We start from the raw sequence: 19,219 nt of genomic DNA, 5'->3' as shown, positions 1-19,219 counted from the left end.
TAACAGAGAACAGGTGGCCGACACCCCTCGAGGGAAAAGGGGTCAGGGAAGCTCCCCAGGAGGTCAAGGGTAAGGGATTGCCCCCTGGGCATTGCCAGCCTGGCCCCTGGCACTGCCCAAGAGGCAAAATGGCAATGCCCACCAGAAATTGGAAGTGCCAAGGGGGTGGGGCCAGAGGGAGGGTGCGAGGCCTATTGGGGGGCCATTTAGTGAGAGTTCCCATGGCCAGCAATGGGGAATTGCTGTGCCGGCCAGCAATCGAGCTGGCCAGTGATCGGGAAGCCGGCAATGTGGGACTACTGCATATGCACTGACCCCTGCTCTGACAGATTGGCACATACGCAGTGGCCTGCTCAGCACAATGCTGCAGGGCCTTTCCAGCAGGAATAGCCAGCCTGACTCTCATTAGGAATCTCACTAGTGCACTTTGTGATGCATTGAGTGTGGGAGATTCATTTTGAAAATCCTGCTGAGAAAAGCTGTGGAAGTTACTCCGGTTTTTATGTGATTTTGGCACTTAGAATTTTTTTGGGAGAATCCTGGCCAATACCTTTCACTGTATCCCAAAACACATGACAATAATAAATTAATTCAATTCAATTCAAATCAGTAAAGGTAAGAATGACCACCGCACAGTCCTTATGGAGACAATGTCCTGCCTTCACATTGAGGATACTCTCTGCAGTGCTGTGTGACACTGTCACCTTGCTAAATGGGATAGACTTAGAACAGATCTAACAGATCTAGGTTAGCAGTGACCTGCTCGGTTTAGATTCTGCTGGGGTCACTTGGATTCTGACTTTATTGTAGCCTTGGTTCAAACGTGGACAAAAGAGTTGAATTCTAGATGTGAGGTGAGAGTGACTGCCCTGGATATCAAGGCAGAATTTGACTGAATGTGGCATCAAGGAGCCTTAGGGAGTCAATGAGAATTGGGGGGGAGAACCCTGCGCTGGTCAGAGTCCTACTTGGCACAAAGGAAGATGGTTTTGGCGGTTGGAAGTAAATCATCTCAACTCCAAGACATTATTGCAGGAGTTCCTCATGGTAGTGTCCTAGGCCCAACCATCTTCAGCTGCTCCATCAATGACCTTTCCTCCATCATAAAGTTTATTTATTTATTAGTGTCACAAGTAGACTTACATTAACTCTGCAATGAAGTTGTTGTGAAAATCCCCTAGTCGCCACACTCTGGCCCCTGTTTAGGTACACTGAGGGAGAATTTAGCATGGCTAATCCATCTAACCAGCATGTCTTTCAGGCTGTGAGAGAAAACCAGAGCACTGGAGGAAACCCACACAGACACAGGGAGAACGTGCAGACTCTGCACAGGCAGTGACCCAAGCCAGGAAATGAACCTGGGTCCCCGGCTTTGTAAGGCAGCAGTACTAACCACTGTGATTCCATGCCATCCTCAAGTGGAGATGTTCACTGATGTTTGCACAATGTTCAACACCATTTGCAACTCCTCAGACACTGACACTGTCCACATTGGCATGCTGCAAGACCTGGACAATATTAAGGCCTGTACTGATGAGTGGCAGGTTACATTCACAGTGCACAAGTCCCAGGTATTAAGAAAACAAAGATAGTTTTAAGAGTTTTATATTTGTATTGCTAAACATTAGAAAGAAAATATAGTTTTAAGTGGATTCAATTAAATGTTTCTGTGTTTGGAAGGATAAAACCTATAGTTAGGTTCATGCAGGATAAAGGTGTTTGCATGTGTGGGGGCTGGTTTTAATTCCAATTGTACTTCTATTCTGCTTAGAGAGAGTTACAGCGTGAAGAATTTATGGGCTAGTAGAAGCATGCAAGTGCTGCTTAGCAGCTGGAAGCTTACTAAAGGGTGGAAACACATCTAAGTTTTAGCTGGATATATTGCATTTGGAGGCAGGACACTGGGGAGTGAATATCTTTCAACCCTTCCAGGAGAAGCTGGACAGGACAAGGGAGTTACAAAGACATAGGCTTCCTAAGGGACAAGTTATAATCCAGATAACCAGGGAATTGGGGTAGACAGAAAGCATTTAAGACAATGGGCTAAGTGCTGGAAAATGGAATTATAATAGGTGCCTGATGGCCAGCATGGACATGATGGGCCAAAGGGCCTCTTTCATGATTCTAACAGAGACAAAAATATTGTTCCACAGAAATCAAGGAAAAGTTTCCAAAGTATTCAGTTCACAGAATCACAGAATCACAGAATACTACAGTGCAGAAGTGGCCCTTCGGCCCATCAAGTTTGCATCATTGCACGAAATGCCCTGACCTGTCCACCTAATCCCACTTGCCAGCACTTGGCCCATAGACCTGTATGTTATGGTGTGCCAAGTACTCAAATTAAATAGACAATTGCAACAATCAGATTTAAAGTGGGACAGCAGACTACAGAGGTAAATCAAACATCTGAAGCCATTTTCATACAGTCTGGGAATTGAGAAGTAAAGCAATTATGAACAATTTGTACGACAGTCAGGACAAAGGAATCCTGAAAATCTGGACTGGATTTCCAGTCAAAAGTGGAGTGGACGCTCTACTTAAAAGTTTTAATTTGAAATTCTTGGACTGGATTTAGGAAAGCAAACCACTAAGGGAATGTTTTGATATGAGAGAATTGATATGAGTGGGATTTTCCATTCAGATCACATCAGGCATGTTTGGAGATGGGAGCAGAAAATATCATGAGAAGTGCATTTTACGTCAGTGTGAACGAGTGATGCAATTGTCCCCTTCACAGGTCAGTGAGGTTAAACTTTGGGAATCTCATTCTAATAAATTAGCATATTAACTGGAAACCGGAGCACCCGGAGGAAACACACATAGACACGGGGAGAACCTGCAAGCTCCACACAGTGACCCTAGCCGGGGATCGAACCCAGGTCCCTGGCGCTATGAGGCAGCAGTCCTAACCGCTGTGCCACCGTGCCTTGCACACCAGTCAAAACATCCATCCATGCTGGCATGACTGTAGAATGGCATGAAGCACAACTAATTTCCAAAGGCATCTACCTCCCAACAGACTTCCCAGAAAAACTCAGGTGAGTGCAGTGCTCAGGGGGAGAGTTTCATGCCCAGGTACTGTTCTGGAACTGCCTGGGCAGAGCCTAGGGGATACCCATTGGGGTATTAGGAGGGTTCAAGGATTGACTAGTTTGTTGCTGTGGGCTGGGGTGATTTTTAAAAATGGCACCCCACTCCTCATGTTTCTAAGTTACTGGCATTGCGGGTGAATCAGAGGCCAGGGACCTGCTCCTCGAAGTTTTTATCAAAGCATTGCACCATATGGTGGAGAAAATCACCATTGCGGTGAATGATTTCAACACAGCTTTTCCTCAACTGCCATCAACCTTTACCGATTTCCAGGAAAATATCGCCCACTGTGTTGCTGTTTGCCATTAACTTGCATTGACATAGGATGATTTTGATTTGATTTGATTTATTATTGTCATGTGCATTCGTATTGAGTGGGAAATATTGTTTCTTGTGCTATAGACTAAGCATACCGTACATAGAGAAAAAGGGAGAGGGTGCAGAATGTAGTCATAGCTAGTGTGTAGAGAAAGATCAACATAATATGAGGAACCAATATTAAGAAGGATGATGTGGAAAAGCCAGGCTTCCTGACTTCAATATCGAGATGCATGGGTTTCCAACAGGGGCTCCGGTTTCCTCCATAGTCCAAAGATGTGTGGGTTAGGTGGATTGGCCATGCTAAATTGCCCTTTAGTGTCAAGGGGACTAGCTAGGGTAAATGCATGGGATTATGGGGATAGGATTGTGGTTGGTGCAGACTTGATGGGCCAAATGGCCTCTTTCTGCACTGTAGGATCCTATGTGATTGATGTTACTGACTGAGGAAAGGTGGGAAAATTAAACACGTGTGGTCAATTAAAGTTGCTGAATCAGTTCAGAGTCATTGGGCTGTAATGATGTAGAGATGCAATGATTTCTATGATTCCAGAGATACCAAGTTGACTGTTGTTGTAGAATCTTGAGACATTAAATAAAGATGTCTTGTCTATTCCTGAAATAATGTTTGCCGCCACTCCCCCGCCACTAATGTTTCAGCACAAGAGAGTTATAAAGTCATCTCAATTATCCCATACATGCTTGATGCCAGCATTTGTGTGCACTTATTTCAATGATTATTTCGATTTTCTTACCTTGTAACCACCACAAGTCAAACCTGCGTTTCTTTTGGCCAGAACACATTTCATGCGTAGAAAGAAGGAGCGCTCAATTTCATATTCTGAAAAGGAACCACAAACCACACTATTACGCTGGAACTTTGATATCCTCATAAATCACACTATGTTATTATATCAAGACGTTCAGGATTATTGTAACCCAGTAAAAAAAACAAAGTGTTTTTCAATAAAATATTTATTATTTGTTTTTGGGATGTGACAGATGGCCAGATTTATTACCCATCCTTTGTTGTCTTGAGAAGGGCTGATGGGCTTTTCTTTTCTTCAAATATGTAGCTTACCATATGAGATATACAGGATCCTGTTGCAGCGGGATTATATTCCAGGACTAACACTTGGATATATTGTTCAATATTGTAAAGGTCACTAAGATTTGGTATCCAGCATATCTATGAATAGATTATATATGTTCAAATTAAAACTTTAGGATCAAATCAAACAGAATGTAGCTGGAAAATTTAGGAATTCATGTTAGGGGGCAAGAGAGTGGGCATCTATTGTAGTGAAGGGCAGGCACTTATTGTACGCTGGAGATGGGTTTTTTTATTCATTCCTGGACATGGGCATCGCTGGCTGGTCAGCGTTTATTGCCCATCCCTAGTTGCCCGAGGGTAGTTGAGAGTCAACCACATTGCTGTGGCTCTGGAGTCACATGTAGGCCAGACCAGGTAAGGACAGCAGATTTTCTTCCCTAAAGGACATTAGTGAACCAGATGGGTTTTTGGAACAATCGATGATGGTTTCATGGTCATCAGTAGACTCTTAATTTTTTTTGTTGAGTTCAAATTCCATCATCTGCCATGGTGGGACTCGAACCTGGGTCCCCAGAACATCAGCTGAGTAATACCACTAGGCCTTTTTCTCCCCTAGTAAAAGCTAGGAAATAAAACTAATGCACATGGGCAATTATAATTTTATTTTGAAGTCATGAAAGGGGAGACAAAGGGCAAATTAAGTGGTAAAGATCAGACCCTGGCTTAATAATTTTCAAATGTCTGATGAAGTGCATCTTGGTGGAAGTTTTTGGAGGTAAGTTTATGGATAAGAATGATTTTTGTGAATAATGTTTATATATTTTAAATATTTTAATGCAATGATTTTATTTGTAAGAATTGAAAAAAAGGATGGGTAAGATGAAAATAATCGCTGACACAATTTGGAAGAATTCCATGAGCGCTACTTACAAAGACTGTGAAGCAGATTAAAAAATAAATATTGTCATCATAAATGCTATTTTGCTGTAACAAAACACAAAACAAAAATGCAAAATGTATCAATTTGGCAATGATGAAATTGATGGGTGCTCTATATCCCTTGGTCAATCTGATAATGATCCAGTGATCTGGTGCTTTCTGTCTTGCTAAGTATTTCCAAGAGTTTCTGTTTTAATTTCTAATTTATTTCTAATCCTATTTACTATAAAATCAGAATACATTTTTAAACTCCCTTTCAAGAGTTTCAAATTAACTGATTCACTGACTCCCACCACCATGAAAAACGCTGTGGAGAGGCTAAAGAATTCCATCTCTATCCCAACTCCCCTGCAATTCAGACCAAATTAATCCTTTCACGTTCCAGAAAAATGTTACTGAGATTGGGGATTTTGAATATCCTGCCAAATAAAGAACATTTATGCAGGCAATTATCAATCCTGATATTGTCCATTTTATTTATCTGCTTTGGGGTTGGGTCTATTCCCAAAGTGCTGGATTTCAGCTGTGTGGACAGCATGATGGCACAGTGGTTAGCACTGCTGCTTCACAGCGCCAGAGACCCAGGTTCGATTCTTGGCTTGGGTCACTCTGTGTGGAGTTTGCACATTCTCTATATGTCTGTGTGGGTTTCCTCTGGGTTCTCTGGTTTCCTTCCAGATGTGCAGGTTAGGTGCATTGGCCATGATAAATTCTCCCTCAGTGTACCCGAACAGGCACTGGTGTGTGACAACTAGGGGATTTTCACATAAACTTTCACTGTAGTGTGAATGTGAACCTACATGGGACACTAGTAAATAAACATAAAACTGGATTTAGTGTGACTGAGCTATTAACACTATGGGTGGGATTTTATGGCCTCACTTGTCCTGAAACCGTCAAATCCCACCCAAGGTCAACGGCCCTGCCCATTGTCTGCCCCTCGCCCGCTCTGATTCCCATAGTGGACAGGGCAGTAAAATTCCAGCCAAACAGTTGATTGGGAACAAGATCACTGCTACAAAATGGCATCAGGTGATTGTCAGCATATATACAGTCTTCTGTTTGGAAACAACTTTGACACTGATGATAGTTTATAGTGCCCTTGTTGCATACATTTCATGCCTCAGCAATCATAAATATGGCAAGAAAATCAAAAGTCCCAATAGGCATGGAATCCGAATTGTGTCCTGTTTGTGTTGCTTTCACTGAAATAAAATCAAGATAATATTATGGCAATAGCAGTGGCTCCAGTATATCATAGGCTGATGAAATGCTTGACAAGCCAATACATCTGGTCTCTTTTTCTGAGAAAGGATGTACTTGTCACAGAGGGAGCGCAGCGAAGGTTCACCAGACTGATCCTGGGATGGCAGGATTGTTGTATTAGGAGAGATTGGGTTGACGGGGTCTGGATTTACTGGAATGAGAGGGAATCTTGCTGAAACGTTTAAAATTCTGATAGGACTGGACAAATTGGATGCAGGAATGTGGTTTCCTCTAGTGGGGGGAAGTGGGGTGGGTGTTTCTAGAACATGGGGGTCACAGTCTCAGGAAATGGATTAGGCCATTTAGCTTAAAGTTTATTTATTAGTGTCACAAGTAGGCTTACATTAACGCTGCAATGAAGTTACTGTGAAAATTCCTGAGTTGCCACAATCCAACATCTGTTCAGGTACACTGAGGGAGAATGCAGCATGGTCAATGCACCTAACCGGCACAGTCTTTTGGACTGTGGGAGGAAACTGGAGCATCCGAGGAAATTCACGCAGACATTGGCAGAATGTGCAGAATCCGTACAGACAGTGACCCAAGCCAGGATTCGAAACTGGGTCCCTGGCGCAGTGAGGTAGCAGTATGAACCATTGTGCCACCATGGATTGACATGAGGTGAAATCGTTTCATTCAGAGAGTGGTGACCCTACTAAATTCTCTACCATTGAAGGCTGTGGAGGTCAAGTCACTGAATGTATTTAAGAAGGAAATAGATAGATTTCTAGACGCTAAAGCTATCAGGGTATGGGAAGAACACAGGAGTATGGTGTTGAGAGAGAGGATCAGTCATGATCATGTTGGATGGTGAAGCAGACTTGAAGGGCCAAATGGCTACCCTGTGCCTTTCTCTATGTTCCTATGTTACATGTGTAGCACAAATGTGTCTGCAAGTGTAGTGAACTTAGAAGGGGTTTTTATTTACTGTTGTCATTAGTACACCCAGGTCAACCTGGCTTACACTATCAAGTTCCATTGAACAATGACAGCCTAAGCAGAGAGACTTCTGAAAGAGGTAACATTTGAAGAGTTTTGAATTGCACAGAGATAAGAGCTAGTTGTAGTTGGCTCCCCCTTCTCTCCCAGTTTGTATTGGAGTTGCAGTTTATCAACACTGACAGCAATCCAATTAGCTCAACTGAGAGATTATTCGTTATGTCAGAAGATCAGTGGCTATTGAAACAGGAAGACAAAAATCCTGCCATTCCTGAAATCTGAGGAATTGCATTCTTCACCGAAGTTAGTGGAAAGGGTTCCCTAGCTGATATTTCTTTTCCTCTGACCGGTTCAGAAGACCTGCTTCCAAATGTCACTCTCCAATTGCTTCCCACTCCAAGCACGTTGGCAATCAGGAATGAAGCCTTTGACTGTAAGAGTGGACAGTGCTGTCGCTCGCTAAGCCAATGACATATAAATGTGGAAGGTATACACCAAAATTTTGCTGCTACTTTTATGGTCCTGCAGGTGGTGCGCTCCCTCCCTACCCATTAGATCCTTCCCGCAGACTTGGAGTCTCCCAAAGTCTTCATATTACCATTGAACAGCTGTGATGGAGATGACACAGATGTCCATCTCCTTCCGAAACGTGCCTTTGCAAAGAAGCTGTGGAAAAAAGGATGCATTGTGTGGGTTCTCTGATCTTGCTTGCCTGCCCTACTGCCAGTGAGAAGGAAGAGTACAGCCATCAGCCAGAACTCCATTCACTGCAGCAGCATCAGAGAATCCCAGTTGCAGGCGAGGTTGGAGTTTTCTGATGAATGATTTTTCCTACGGTTTCTCTGGGGCAGCATGGTGGCACAGTGGTTAGCACTGCAGCCTCACAGCACCAGCTTCAATTCTGGCCTCGGGTCACTGTCTGAGTGGTGTTTGCACGTTCTCCCTGTGTCTGCGTGTGTTTCCTCTGGGTGCTCCATTTTCCTCCCACAGTCCAAAGATTTGCAGGTTGTGTTGATTGGCCACGCTAAATTGCCTCTTAGTATCAGGGGGATGAGCAGGATAAATACAGAGGGTTACAAGTATAGGGCCTGGGTGGGATTGTTGTCGGTGCAGGCTGGAAGGGCCAAGTGGTCTCCTTCTGCACTATAGGGATTCTATTCTCTTCTGTTCAATTCTATTCTCACAAGCAGATCTGTAATGCAGGTCTCTGTGCTCCATGGGCTGTTGCCAGGAATGCACAAACGTCATCTGAGGGTGAGGGCCATCAACTCAATGAAAAGTGCATTTTGGCTAGCCCAGGACTTTGGTCTTCCAGTGTGCTAAGTTGACCTCCACAGAGTGTTGCAGGCTGGCACACTTCAGGACCAGGACTATGCGCTGAATGATGAACTAAAGCTTGGGGTATCAGCTACAGAAGTGCAATGGGGAAAGGGCACTGTCTAAGGCTCTTCATTCATACTGAACTGAAGGGATGGAAACAATGAAGAACCCCTCAGCTACATGTAATGAACATTATCAACTTTGACTGTGATTGTAAATATAGTGAGAAACATACATTAATTTGTTTTACATTTGTGTAATGTCAACTTTGAATGGTCATGTAATGTATTTACAAATTTTATGAATAAAGTATAACTTCGAGAAATAAACTTTGCAAGGTCAGTGAAATGATAAGTGGATTTTTTTAAATTCTGTCGCACAGATTCTCGCTTACATTTTTTGTCAAAGGTTGCTTCTATAATGGGATTTTTAAAATTTTGAAGTAGGGTGAATGTTGACATGACATAAAGAGGAAATAGACAAGACCAAGCTAGCTTCTACATAATTTGAGGCAAATAGGATCAATGATTTCAAGGGGAAACTAAATAAGTGCACAAGGAGGAAAGGAATCGAAGGGTAAAGTTTATTTATTAGTCACAAGTAGGCTTACATTAACACTGCAATGAAGTTGCTGTGAAAATCCCCTAGTCGCCACACTCCGGAGCCTGTTTGGGTGCACTGAGGGAGAATTTAGCATGGTCGGTTCATCTAACCCGCACATCTTTGGATGTGGGAGGAAACTGGAAAAAAAACCATGCAGGCATGGGAAGAACATGCAACCTCCACGCAGACAATGACCCCATGTGGGAATCGAACCTGTTGCCCTGTGAGGCGACAGTGCTAACCAGATATGGTATTAAAGACAGATGAAATTGGGTGGGTGAAAGCTTGGAACATAAAGTTCAATAGAACTGGAAGGCCTGTTTCTATCAGATAAACTCCATGTGACTCTGTATGATTTCATACAACAGCTCCTTACCCAAATAACTTGTGGTCTTGTCACTTGGCTCATATAAAAATGTTGTCCATCTATATTCTGCATTGCACACATGGTGCCAGCTTGTAAATATACAATGAATTATTTTTCCACTCTTAGATTTACCAGGATGCTATCAGGACTTGACGATTTGAGTTATACGGAGAGGCTGGATAGACTGGGACTTTTTTCCCTGGAGCATTGGAGACTCGGGGGTAATCTTATAGAGGTCTGTAAAATAATGAGGGGCATTGATCAGCTAGATAGTCAATATCTTTTCTCAAATGTAGGGTAGTCTAAGACTGGAGGGCATAGGTTTAAGGTGAGAGGGGAGAGATACAGTTTGATTTTGATTTGGGCTGGGCCTGTACTCGTTGGAGTTTAGAAGGCTGAGGGGGGATCTTATAGAGACTTACAAGCTAACGAAGGGGCTAGATAGGGTAGAGGTAGAGAGATTCTTTCTGCTTAGAAAGGAAACCAGAACTAGAGGGCACAGCCTCAAGATAAGGGGGGGAGGGCACTTTACAACAGAGTTGAGGAGGAACTTCTTCACTCAAGGGATGGTGAATCTCTGGAATTCTCTGCCCATTGAAGTGGTGGAGGGTACCTTGTTGAATATATTTAAGTCACAGGTAGATAGATTTCTGATAGACAAGGGAATTTGGGGTTACGGGGAGAAGGCGGGAAAGTGGAACTGATCCACTTCAGGTCAGCCATGATCTTATTAAATGGCGGGGCAGGCTAGAAGGGCTAGATGGCCTACTCCTGCTCCTATTTCTTAAGTTCTTATGTTCTTATTTGACTTGATTTATTATTGTCACATGTATTAACATACAGTGAAAAGTATTGTTTCTTGCTTGCTATACAGGAAAAACATACCGTTCATAGAGAAGGAAATGAGAGAGTGCAGAATGTAGTGTTACAGTCATAGCTAAGCTGTAGAGAAAGATCAATTTAATGCAAGGTAGGTCCATTCAAAAGTCTGATGGCAGCAGGGAAGAACTGTTCTAGAGTTGTTTGGTACGTGACCTCAGACTTTTGTATCTTTCTCCCGAAGGAAGAAGGTAGAAGAGAGAATGTCTGGGGTGCATGTGGTCCTTAATTATGCTCAATGCTTTGCCGAGGCAGCAGCAAAACGGTCCAGAAAGGCATTGTTTTCCACGCAGAGGGTGGTGAGTGTCTGGAACAAGCTGCCAGAGGTAGTTGTAGAAACGGATACAATTTTGTCTTTTAAAAAGCATTCAGACAGTTAGATGGGTAAGATGGGTAAAAAGGGCCGAATGCGGGCAATTAGGACTAGCTTAGTGGTTAAAAAAAGGGTGGCATGGGCAAGTTGGCTTGAAGGACTTGTTTCTATGCTGTAAATCTCAATGACTGTATGACACTCCTTTCTTACTTGGGCACTAACTAACTTGGATGGAGTTCTTTTATTTTCTTGCAAACAGAGGACATTTGTTTTTGTGTGAGCTGTGCTGGTTACTCCGTATCTGAGAATCCCTATGTCTCAGTAGCTCCGTTTCCAATCTAACCTTTGATTGTTGGATTGACCATGCTAAATCGCCCCTTAATGTCCCAAGGTGTGTATAATAGAGTAGGTGGATTAGCCATGGTAAAGGCACAGAGTTAAAGGGATGTGGCTGGTTAGGTCTGGATAAGATGCTCTTATGGAGAATCAGTGAAGACTCAATGGGCTGTAAGGATTCTATGGTTCTCTGTGGTCTCTTGCACATCAGTCTCAAAACTCTGTGTTTGAAAAAGGTTATGTAATTTACCATTGGTTAGATCTTATATTGGTTTGTTGATTAATGTTTTGCCAAAGCCTTCACAAAGTTACTATTTTACTGTTATGATAAAACATTTTTGGCCAGAATGTTCCGGCATTGCTGCTGCTGCAAGCAAGAATGGAGAATTTGGCACTCAGCCAAATCCCCACCCACTGCAGCGGGATCAGAGAATCCCATCAATTTGAACAGCTGGAAAATTCTGACCTTTATGTTTAAGCTTTTCAGTTACTTGCTTTCCTCTGTTTAAATGCTGCGCAATTCTGGAAACATAGCTACATCAAACAGTAAATTTCACTGGTGCTTGTTTATTTAGCGGAGGGACATTTTGTGGTGAACGATGGAGGCAACAGTCTGAAGAAGGAATTAGGTCCACAGTACTGCAACATTCAAATATTGGCCTAAGCAGGACCAGGTGTTTTGGGGACATTTGATTGATTCTAATTGGCAACAAAAAGAGAAGGAACAGATGCTGGAGATTGGCTACATTCGCTGACCAAATTTGTGGGCTGTTTCCGTCATTTTCCACTTTTGGCTCCAATTTGTTACTCAAATATTCAGGACAACTTGACCCAATTCTCCTTCTCTCTCACCTCTTTACACAAATATATTTCCTTTAACTTAAAGGAACTAAGTGCGGGTAAGAAAAACATTAAAGTTAAAGTTGCTGATGGATGAGAATTAGGAATGCCTAGGCCTGTGCTGGTTACTGAGTAGAATGAGGAATCTGTCCAATATCTCCCATAACCACGACTACCAACGTAACAAACACCATGATCTGAATTGTAAACATGAAATGGCTAAATAACTGTGGCTTAAACTATCTTGTTGTTCCAATCCAGAAGATTTGAACTCATCAGTTAACTTCTAACATGTTCTCTGGGTGTTTTGAATTCACAGAACTTGTTCTACTCCTTTTGCAATGTTTGTCTTATTTTGCTATTTCCTTCACCCCACCTCCTGGCTGTAATGCTTAAGGCTTCTTTGAGGTGTAATGTAATTTACTGCTAAACTGTACTGACTAAAAGAATCTAGGTTTAATTACTCTCCTGGTCTAAACAACGGAGTGGGTGTACTTAGATTTCAGCATTGCAGCAGTTCAAGAAGGCAGCTTACCATCACCTTTTCAAGAGCAAGTAGAGGTGGGTAATAAATGCTGGCTTAGTCATCTCATTGGAGTTAAGCAAAGGTTGGTTTCAACCAAAGCAGTAGTATAATACTGGACTAGATGTATAGTAATGGACTTGATGACATGGTGGCACAATGGTTAGCACACTGTCTCGCAGCTCCAGGGCGATTCCCGGTTTGGGTCACTGTCTGTGCAGAGTTTGCATGTTCTCCCTGTGTCTGTGTGGGTTTCTTCCAGGTGCTCTGTTTCCTCCCACAGTCCAAAGATGTGCTGTTTAGGTGGATTGGCCATGCAAAATCCTCCTCCGTGTACCCGAACAGGCGCCAGAGTGTGGTGACTCGAGGATTTTCACAGTAACTTCATTGCAGTGTTAATGTAAGCCTACTTGTGATGAATGAATAAACTTTACTTTTAGAAGTGAGAAAAAACACAATAACCAATGCTAGGGAGATCTCAAAAAAATTCAGAACTAGGGTGCAAAGAGAGAAAATAGGAAAGCTACAAGAAAGGAAGGTGAGGAAAGAGGAGAGGAACACAAGGGGAAGATTGTAGAACCATATACTGCTATGGTCAATTATAGCAATATCAGCAGTAAAACCAGTCAAAATAGGGTAGAGAAGGATAAACACTTGTTTCGGAGAATGAAGTAAGGACTTGAGTATTTCCCTCAGCTTTCACTGGGAGGTGGATATTGGAATTGCAGAGCTGGTAGCAAAGATTATTCAAAGGCAAATGGTATTAAAGAAATCACTTGCACTTAATGATGACCAATCATAAATCCTAATATCTTAGAACTCTGTGATGTCTCAGAAAGGAAAATCACTCTGGGAGAAATCAGCCAGGAAATGGTAGGGTAGTACACCTAGCTTTAGTTGTTTAACTAGCAGGAAAACAACATCGAGGTTAGTTACTGTAGATTTCTAAAAGGCCTGTTGCATTTTGCCAACCTATACAATTCTTTGTGGAAACAATAGAGAGGCTGGGTAAATAATTTTGTAAAGGGTAAGGTTCTCTGGTCTGCCCCCGGAGTTTTCCTCAGTGGTGGGAAGTGGCACATTTTCTGGTCCCACCGCTGTCAATGGGAATTCCCACTGAAGCTACGCACCTCCCCCCCGCCCCCCCAACACTGCTGGGAAACCCATAGCTGGGGGGGGCAGGCAGGGGTGGTGGTGGTGGTGGTGGTGGTGGTGGTACATCGTCAGCAGGACCAGAGAATCCTGGCATGAACGACTGGAGAATTCTGGTCAAGCAATTCATTGAATTGGGATTGAATGGTAAATCCTATTCCTAAGATGTCTGCGAAGGGAATGCTCTGAATCACTTTATATAAGAATGAGATGGACTTGGAATATACCGATGACATTACACTGGAGCGCATTACAAATTGTGACAAGTCTTGTGAAAGATTTCTCAATCTACAAAACTAAAATCCTATTGACCCATGTCAATTACTATTAAAAGTATCTGCAAAGTTGTTTGTACTTTAGGAAGAACATGTGCTGAAAGTAAAAACAGAAAGCACTGGAAATACTCAGCAGGTCAGGCAGCATCTGTGGAGAATAAAAACAGAACTGACATTTCAGGTCGAAGTTTTCTCCTTCTTGTAGTTTGCATGTGGTATAGTTTTCAAAATCTGATATTTAAAAATCTAATTCAAATGTGGGGATAATTCTTAAAAGTAAAGGTAAAAATAAAGTTTATTTATTTGCGTCATAAGTAGGCTCACAATAACACTGCATTGAAGTTATTGCAAAATTCTCCTTGTCACCACACTCCAGCGCCTGTTTGGGTGCACAGAGGGAGAATTTAGCATGGTCAATGCACCAACCGGCTCACCTTTTGGAGGAAATCAGAGCATCCGAAGGAAACCCATGCAACATGGGGAGACCACGCAGACTCTGCACAGACAGTGACTCAAGCTGGGAATCCAACCCAGATCCCTGGTACTGTGAGGCAGCAGTGCTAACCACTGTGCCACTGTGCTGTCCCACTGTGCCACTGTGTTGCTGTTATTAGAGGGTGGATGAATAGAAGTAGTAATTATTTTACAAATTCCAGGTTTAGTTGTGGTTGCCATCCCACTTAACCAGAGACTGACACATGACTTGGACAGAGAACTGGGAAATTTGCAAAAGGGAAGATATATGTTCTATTGAGCTATGCAAACAGAAAATATTGCAAATGTATGGCAAATGAATAAGTGTCTAATAGAGAAAAGGTAGGTTAATATATTAGATGGAACGCTACTTTAGGGTTCTATCAGCAGTTGCTTTCTTTCTTGATTACATCCTTGTTTAAACTGAATGCTGTTGATATAATGGAGGGGCAGAGTTTGGCAATGTAAGGGGATTGTGTGCATAAATAAAATGGCAAGCAGATTCAGTGGGTTCCATTTCAAGCTGTATAAAGCTCTCATTGTTTGAATCAGTAACAGGTCAAAGTTTGTGCCTTTAAATAATGCCATCAGGATCTAAAGAAAAGTATTCAAAAACAGGCAAGGAAAGAATTAAAATAAAAGCAAAATGCTGCAGCTGTTGAAAATCTGAAATAAAAACAGAAAATGCAGGTCTGGCAGCATTTGTAGAGAAAAAAAGCATATTTAGATTCCTTTATTGACTCTTCTTTGGAAAAGGATTAAGATGAGATTGCCACTTCTTAACATAAGTAGCATTACTTACTGGTGGGTGAGATACTTATTTTGTTCCTTTGGATATTGTCCAAACAAAATGCTTGATGATCAGATTTCATTCCTTTTGATCTTCTTTCTGTCCAATTAACCCTCACTTCTTGGGAATACAGGAATCAGTAAGCCTTTCAGCTCCTTGAAACTGCTGTAATTGGCCCATAGTTCATCCACATCTTAACTCCGTTTACCCATATGAACTCTATATTCCTTGACAGCTACCCAACAAAAGTCTACCCTACTCAGTCTTAAAAGCTCCAAATATCCCAACTTCTACCTTTTTATGAGGCAAAGAATTCTAGGTTTCCATTAGTCTTTGTCTGGAATAAAATGTTTCCTGATTTCTCTTTTAAATGGAATAGCTTGAGTGATTTAGCAGAGCAGAATGCTCTTCAATGGCCAGAATATTACTGGCATGTCTGTCGTGATTCCAGGGGTGGGCGAGACTCGGAGAATGATAATCTCCATTGGCCTTGGAATCATACGAAACTCGGGCGGACGTGCCGGTAAAACTCTGCCCAATGTGTCAGTTCCAGCAGAAGACATGTTTTCCCATTCTCGAACATCACAGGGCGGTACGGTGAGATAGTTGTTAACACACTGCTGCCTCATAGTGCCAGAGATCCGAGTTCAATTCCTAGCTTGGGTCACTGTCTGTGTTGAGTCTGCATGTTCTCCCCATGTATGCATGGGTTTCCTCCGGGTGCTCTGGTTTCATCCCACTGACTGAAAGACATGCTGGTTAGATGCATTGGCCATGCTAAATTCTCCCTCAGTGTACCCAAACAGGGGCCGGGGTGCGGTGACCAAAGAATTTTCACACTAGCTTAATTGCAGTGTTAAGTGAGACTATTTGTGACACTAATAAATAAACTTAAAATGAAACCATTTGTTTCAAACACTGCCCAGTCAGGTGAAGTGCAAGTTGATGCAGAAAACCTTGTTCATTGCCTAGCTCCTGCAATGTTTGCTGCTTTCGCTGACTTTGCTCCTTTTGATTGATAAGCGCACACAAAAAGAAACAAATCACCGAAGTATGAGGGAAAAGAAGAAAGTTTGCACATCATTCGCAGAAAGCAAAATGACCAATGTGGTGCTAAGCCTTGGGACCTCATGATACTGAAACAAGGCTACTCCAGCTCTTAATACCATACAACTGTCGGGAGAATGGAGACATGTCAACCTGTGCCAGATTTGAATTTAGGTCAAATTTTAACACGTGGTGTATGGATATGTCAGCCAAACTTTGCTTTGTAACATAGTTTTTATTTAACTGTGGAACTCTTCCTTCAAAAAAAATTGAAATAATTTTTCTCAGCTCATAAATACCTGAAATACAAAGGCACATGTATATCTTTGAGAGGATAGATTCACATTTATTGGTGGCACAGTGGTGAGCACTGCTGCCTTACAGTGCCGGGGATCTTGGTTCGATTCCGGGCTTGGGTCACTGTCTGTGCGGAGTCTGCACATTCTCCCTGTCTCTGCATGGATTTCCTCCAGGTGCTCTGGTTTCCTCCCACAGTCCAAAGATGTGCAGGTTAGGTGGATTGGTCATGCTAAATTGCCCCTAAGCATCAGGGAAACTAGCTGGGGTAAATGCATGAGGTGATGGGGTTGGGCCTGGGTGGGATTATGATCGGTGCAGACTCATTGGGCCGAATGGCCTCCTTCTGCACTGTAGCATTCTATGATGTAATGTGTCTTTCAGAAATATCCCCAAGCATTTCATTGATTAATTACTTTGAAAAGCAATGGATATTATCTGTGGAAGTGCACTGATTATTTGCAACACTGCAAACTCTTGCACATAAAATGGAGCAGGTACTGTGTGCTTAAGGGAAATTCCTGACTAGGCCAAAAGAGAGGCCTCTGCTTTGCTTTGAGTAACACCGCCAGACTTTTCACTGCTGTCTGAATCAATCTTTCTTTACTATCACACTCACAGGACAGCACATCTAATAAAACAGCAGTCACTTGGAATTATGCTGGAGCAGCATTTTGCTCAAGTCTTGAAGTATGCTCAATGTCAGAACTCCAGAGTAAGAATGCTAGTGATTGAGGTAATGTACTTTGACAAGCATGACCTCCTGAAGGAAGGCGATTAGCATTTTAGATGATGCACTGTAAAAAGTTTCAAAATGGTGAATCAAATTTCAGCAAGTACCATGTCCTGATAAAGCTTGAATATGAAGTTAAAGTTTATTTATTAGTCACAAGCAAACTTACATTTGCACCGCAATGAAGTTACTGTGAAAAGCCCATTGTTGCCACACTTTGGCGTTGGTTTGGGTACGCTGAGAATTTATCATGGCCAATTCACCCAACCTGCGCATCTTTGGACTGTGGGAGGAAACCAGAGTACCTGGAGGAAATCCATACAGACATGGGGAGAACATGCAGACTCCACATAGACAGAGACCCAACCTGGGAATTGAACCCGGGTCCTTGGCACTGTGAGGCAGCAGTGCTAACCACTGTGCCACATGGACCACATTTTTATTCATTTCTGGTCACACACTCTTCCTAACTTCTTTGATTTCTTGTAGCATTTATAAAAAGTCTTGATAACTTGTTGAGAATTATACGAGCAGCTGAAAGCTGTGTGTGGAACGCCACCCTGTTTAGGCATGAATTTAGATTAAATGCAGTTTATGGAGAATGTCAATCAGATGGTACCTTGCAGTAGATGAGGGTGGAGAGGCTGGTGAGCTGTGAGGACAGCTGTCATCTCATCATGATCAGAGGGATGTATATATTCATAAATGCTGTTCCCAGTCAGCTCCACCTGGTAATGAAAACACGGCAGACCTTGTTAAATCTGTGGACGTCAACATGTTGATATGTTGACCACTCTGCCTGAGTTGTTTATAAAATGAAATTTGAAACTGGATGAATAAGCAGGTAAGATTTCATAGGTCACTTCCTCACCTTGGAGCCAGCCTGATTTTTGGGGAGGTGATGGCCTCGTGGTATTATTGCAAGATCCAAAATTATTGCAAGAGTAATCCAGAAACTCAGGAAATGTTCTGGGGACCCAGGTTTGAATCCTGCCACGGCAGATGGTGGTTTTGAATTCAATAACGAATATTTGGAATTAAGAATCTACTGATGACCATTGTCGATTGTTGGAAAAACTCATATGGTTCATTAATATCCTTTAGGGAAGGAAATCTGCCTTCTTTACCTGATCTGGCCAACATGTGAGTCCAGATCCAAGCCAATGTGGTTGATTCTCAACTGTCCTCTGAAGTGGCGCAGCAAGTCACTCAGTTCAAGGACAACTAGAGATGGGCAATAGATGTTGGCCAGCCAGAGGTGCCTATGCCCCATGAATGAAGAAAACAAAACCTGCTCAGTGGCAAGGAAACCCATCCAAAGTTGACAGGGTTCAGTTTAACATATGTCTATTTGAGACCAACTCTGATTTCAGCCTTAGTGGGAAATGACAGAGTGTTTCCTGCCAGGCTGCCCTGGTACAGTTGGGTCAGAGGCAGAAGAAGGCTAAAAAGGGTCAATTTTTTAAAAAGCTTGTTGGACAAGGATTGCTGCTACAGGCTCAGTAGGAAAGCTGGTCTTCCATTTCATGGTTTTATTTTATCATGTCTCTTGCCTAGGGAGGTTGTGATGTAGTGGTATTATCGCTGGATTAGTAATCCAGAGACCTGGGATAATGCTCTAGGGACCTGGGTTCAAACCCCAACAAAGTTAAATTCAGTAA

The 19,219-nt window shown here is 42.5% G+C and overlaps 1 protein-coding gene across 1 annotated transcript in view; it reads right to left on the bottom strand.

Annotated features, from left to right (window-relative positions):
* LOC145352943 (single-minded homolog 2-like) overlaps nt 1-19,219 on the bottom strand; it is a 104,368-nt gene that overhangs the window by 44,138 nt on the left and 41,011 nt on the right. Inside the window, exons 4-5 of the mRNA XM_080203251.1 lie at nt 18,178-18,286; nt 4,167-4,252 (exon numbers count right to left, since the gene is read on the bottom strand). Coding sequence (XP_080059377.1) covers nt 4,167-4,252; nt 18,178-18,286 — 195 coding nt within the window. The remainder of the gene's footprint in view (nt 1-4,166; nt 4,253-18,177; nt 18,287-19,219) is intronic.

Source organism: Carcharhinus amblyrhynchos, chromosome 15 (genome assembly GCF_965287045.1).
Source record: "Carcharhinus amblyrhynchos chromosome 15, sCarAmb.v2.hapA, whole genome shotgun sequence".
Classification (NCBI taxonomy): Eukaryota; Metazoa; Chordata; class Chondrichthyes; order Carcharhiniformes; family Carcharhinidae; genus Carcharhinus; species Carcharhinus amblyrhynchos.
The sequence above is the reverse complement of the archived record's forward strand: the minus strand, read 5'-3'. Positions and strand labels throughout refer to the sequence as shown.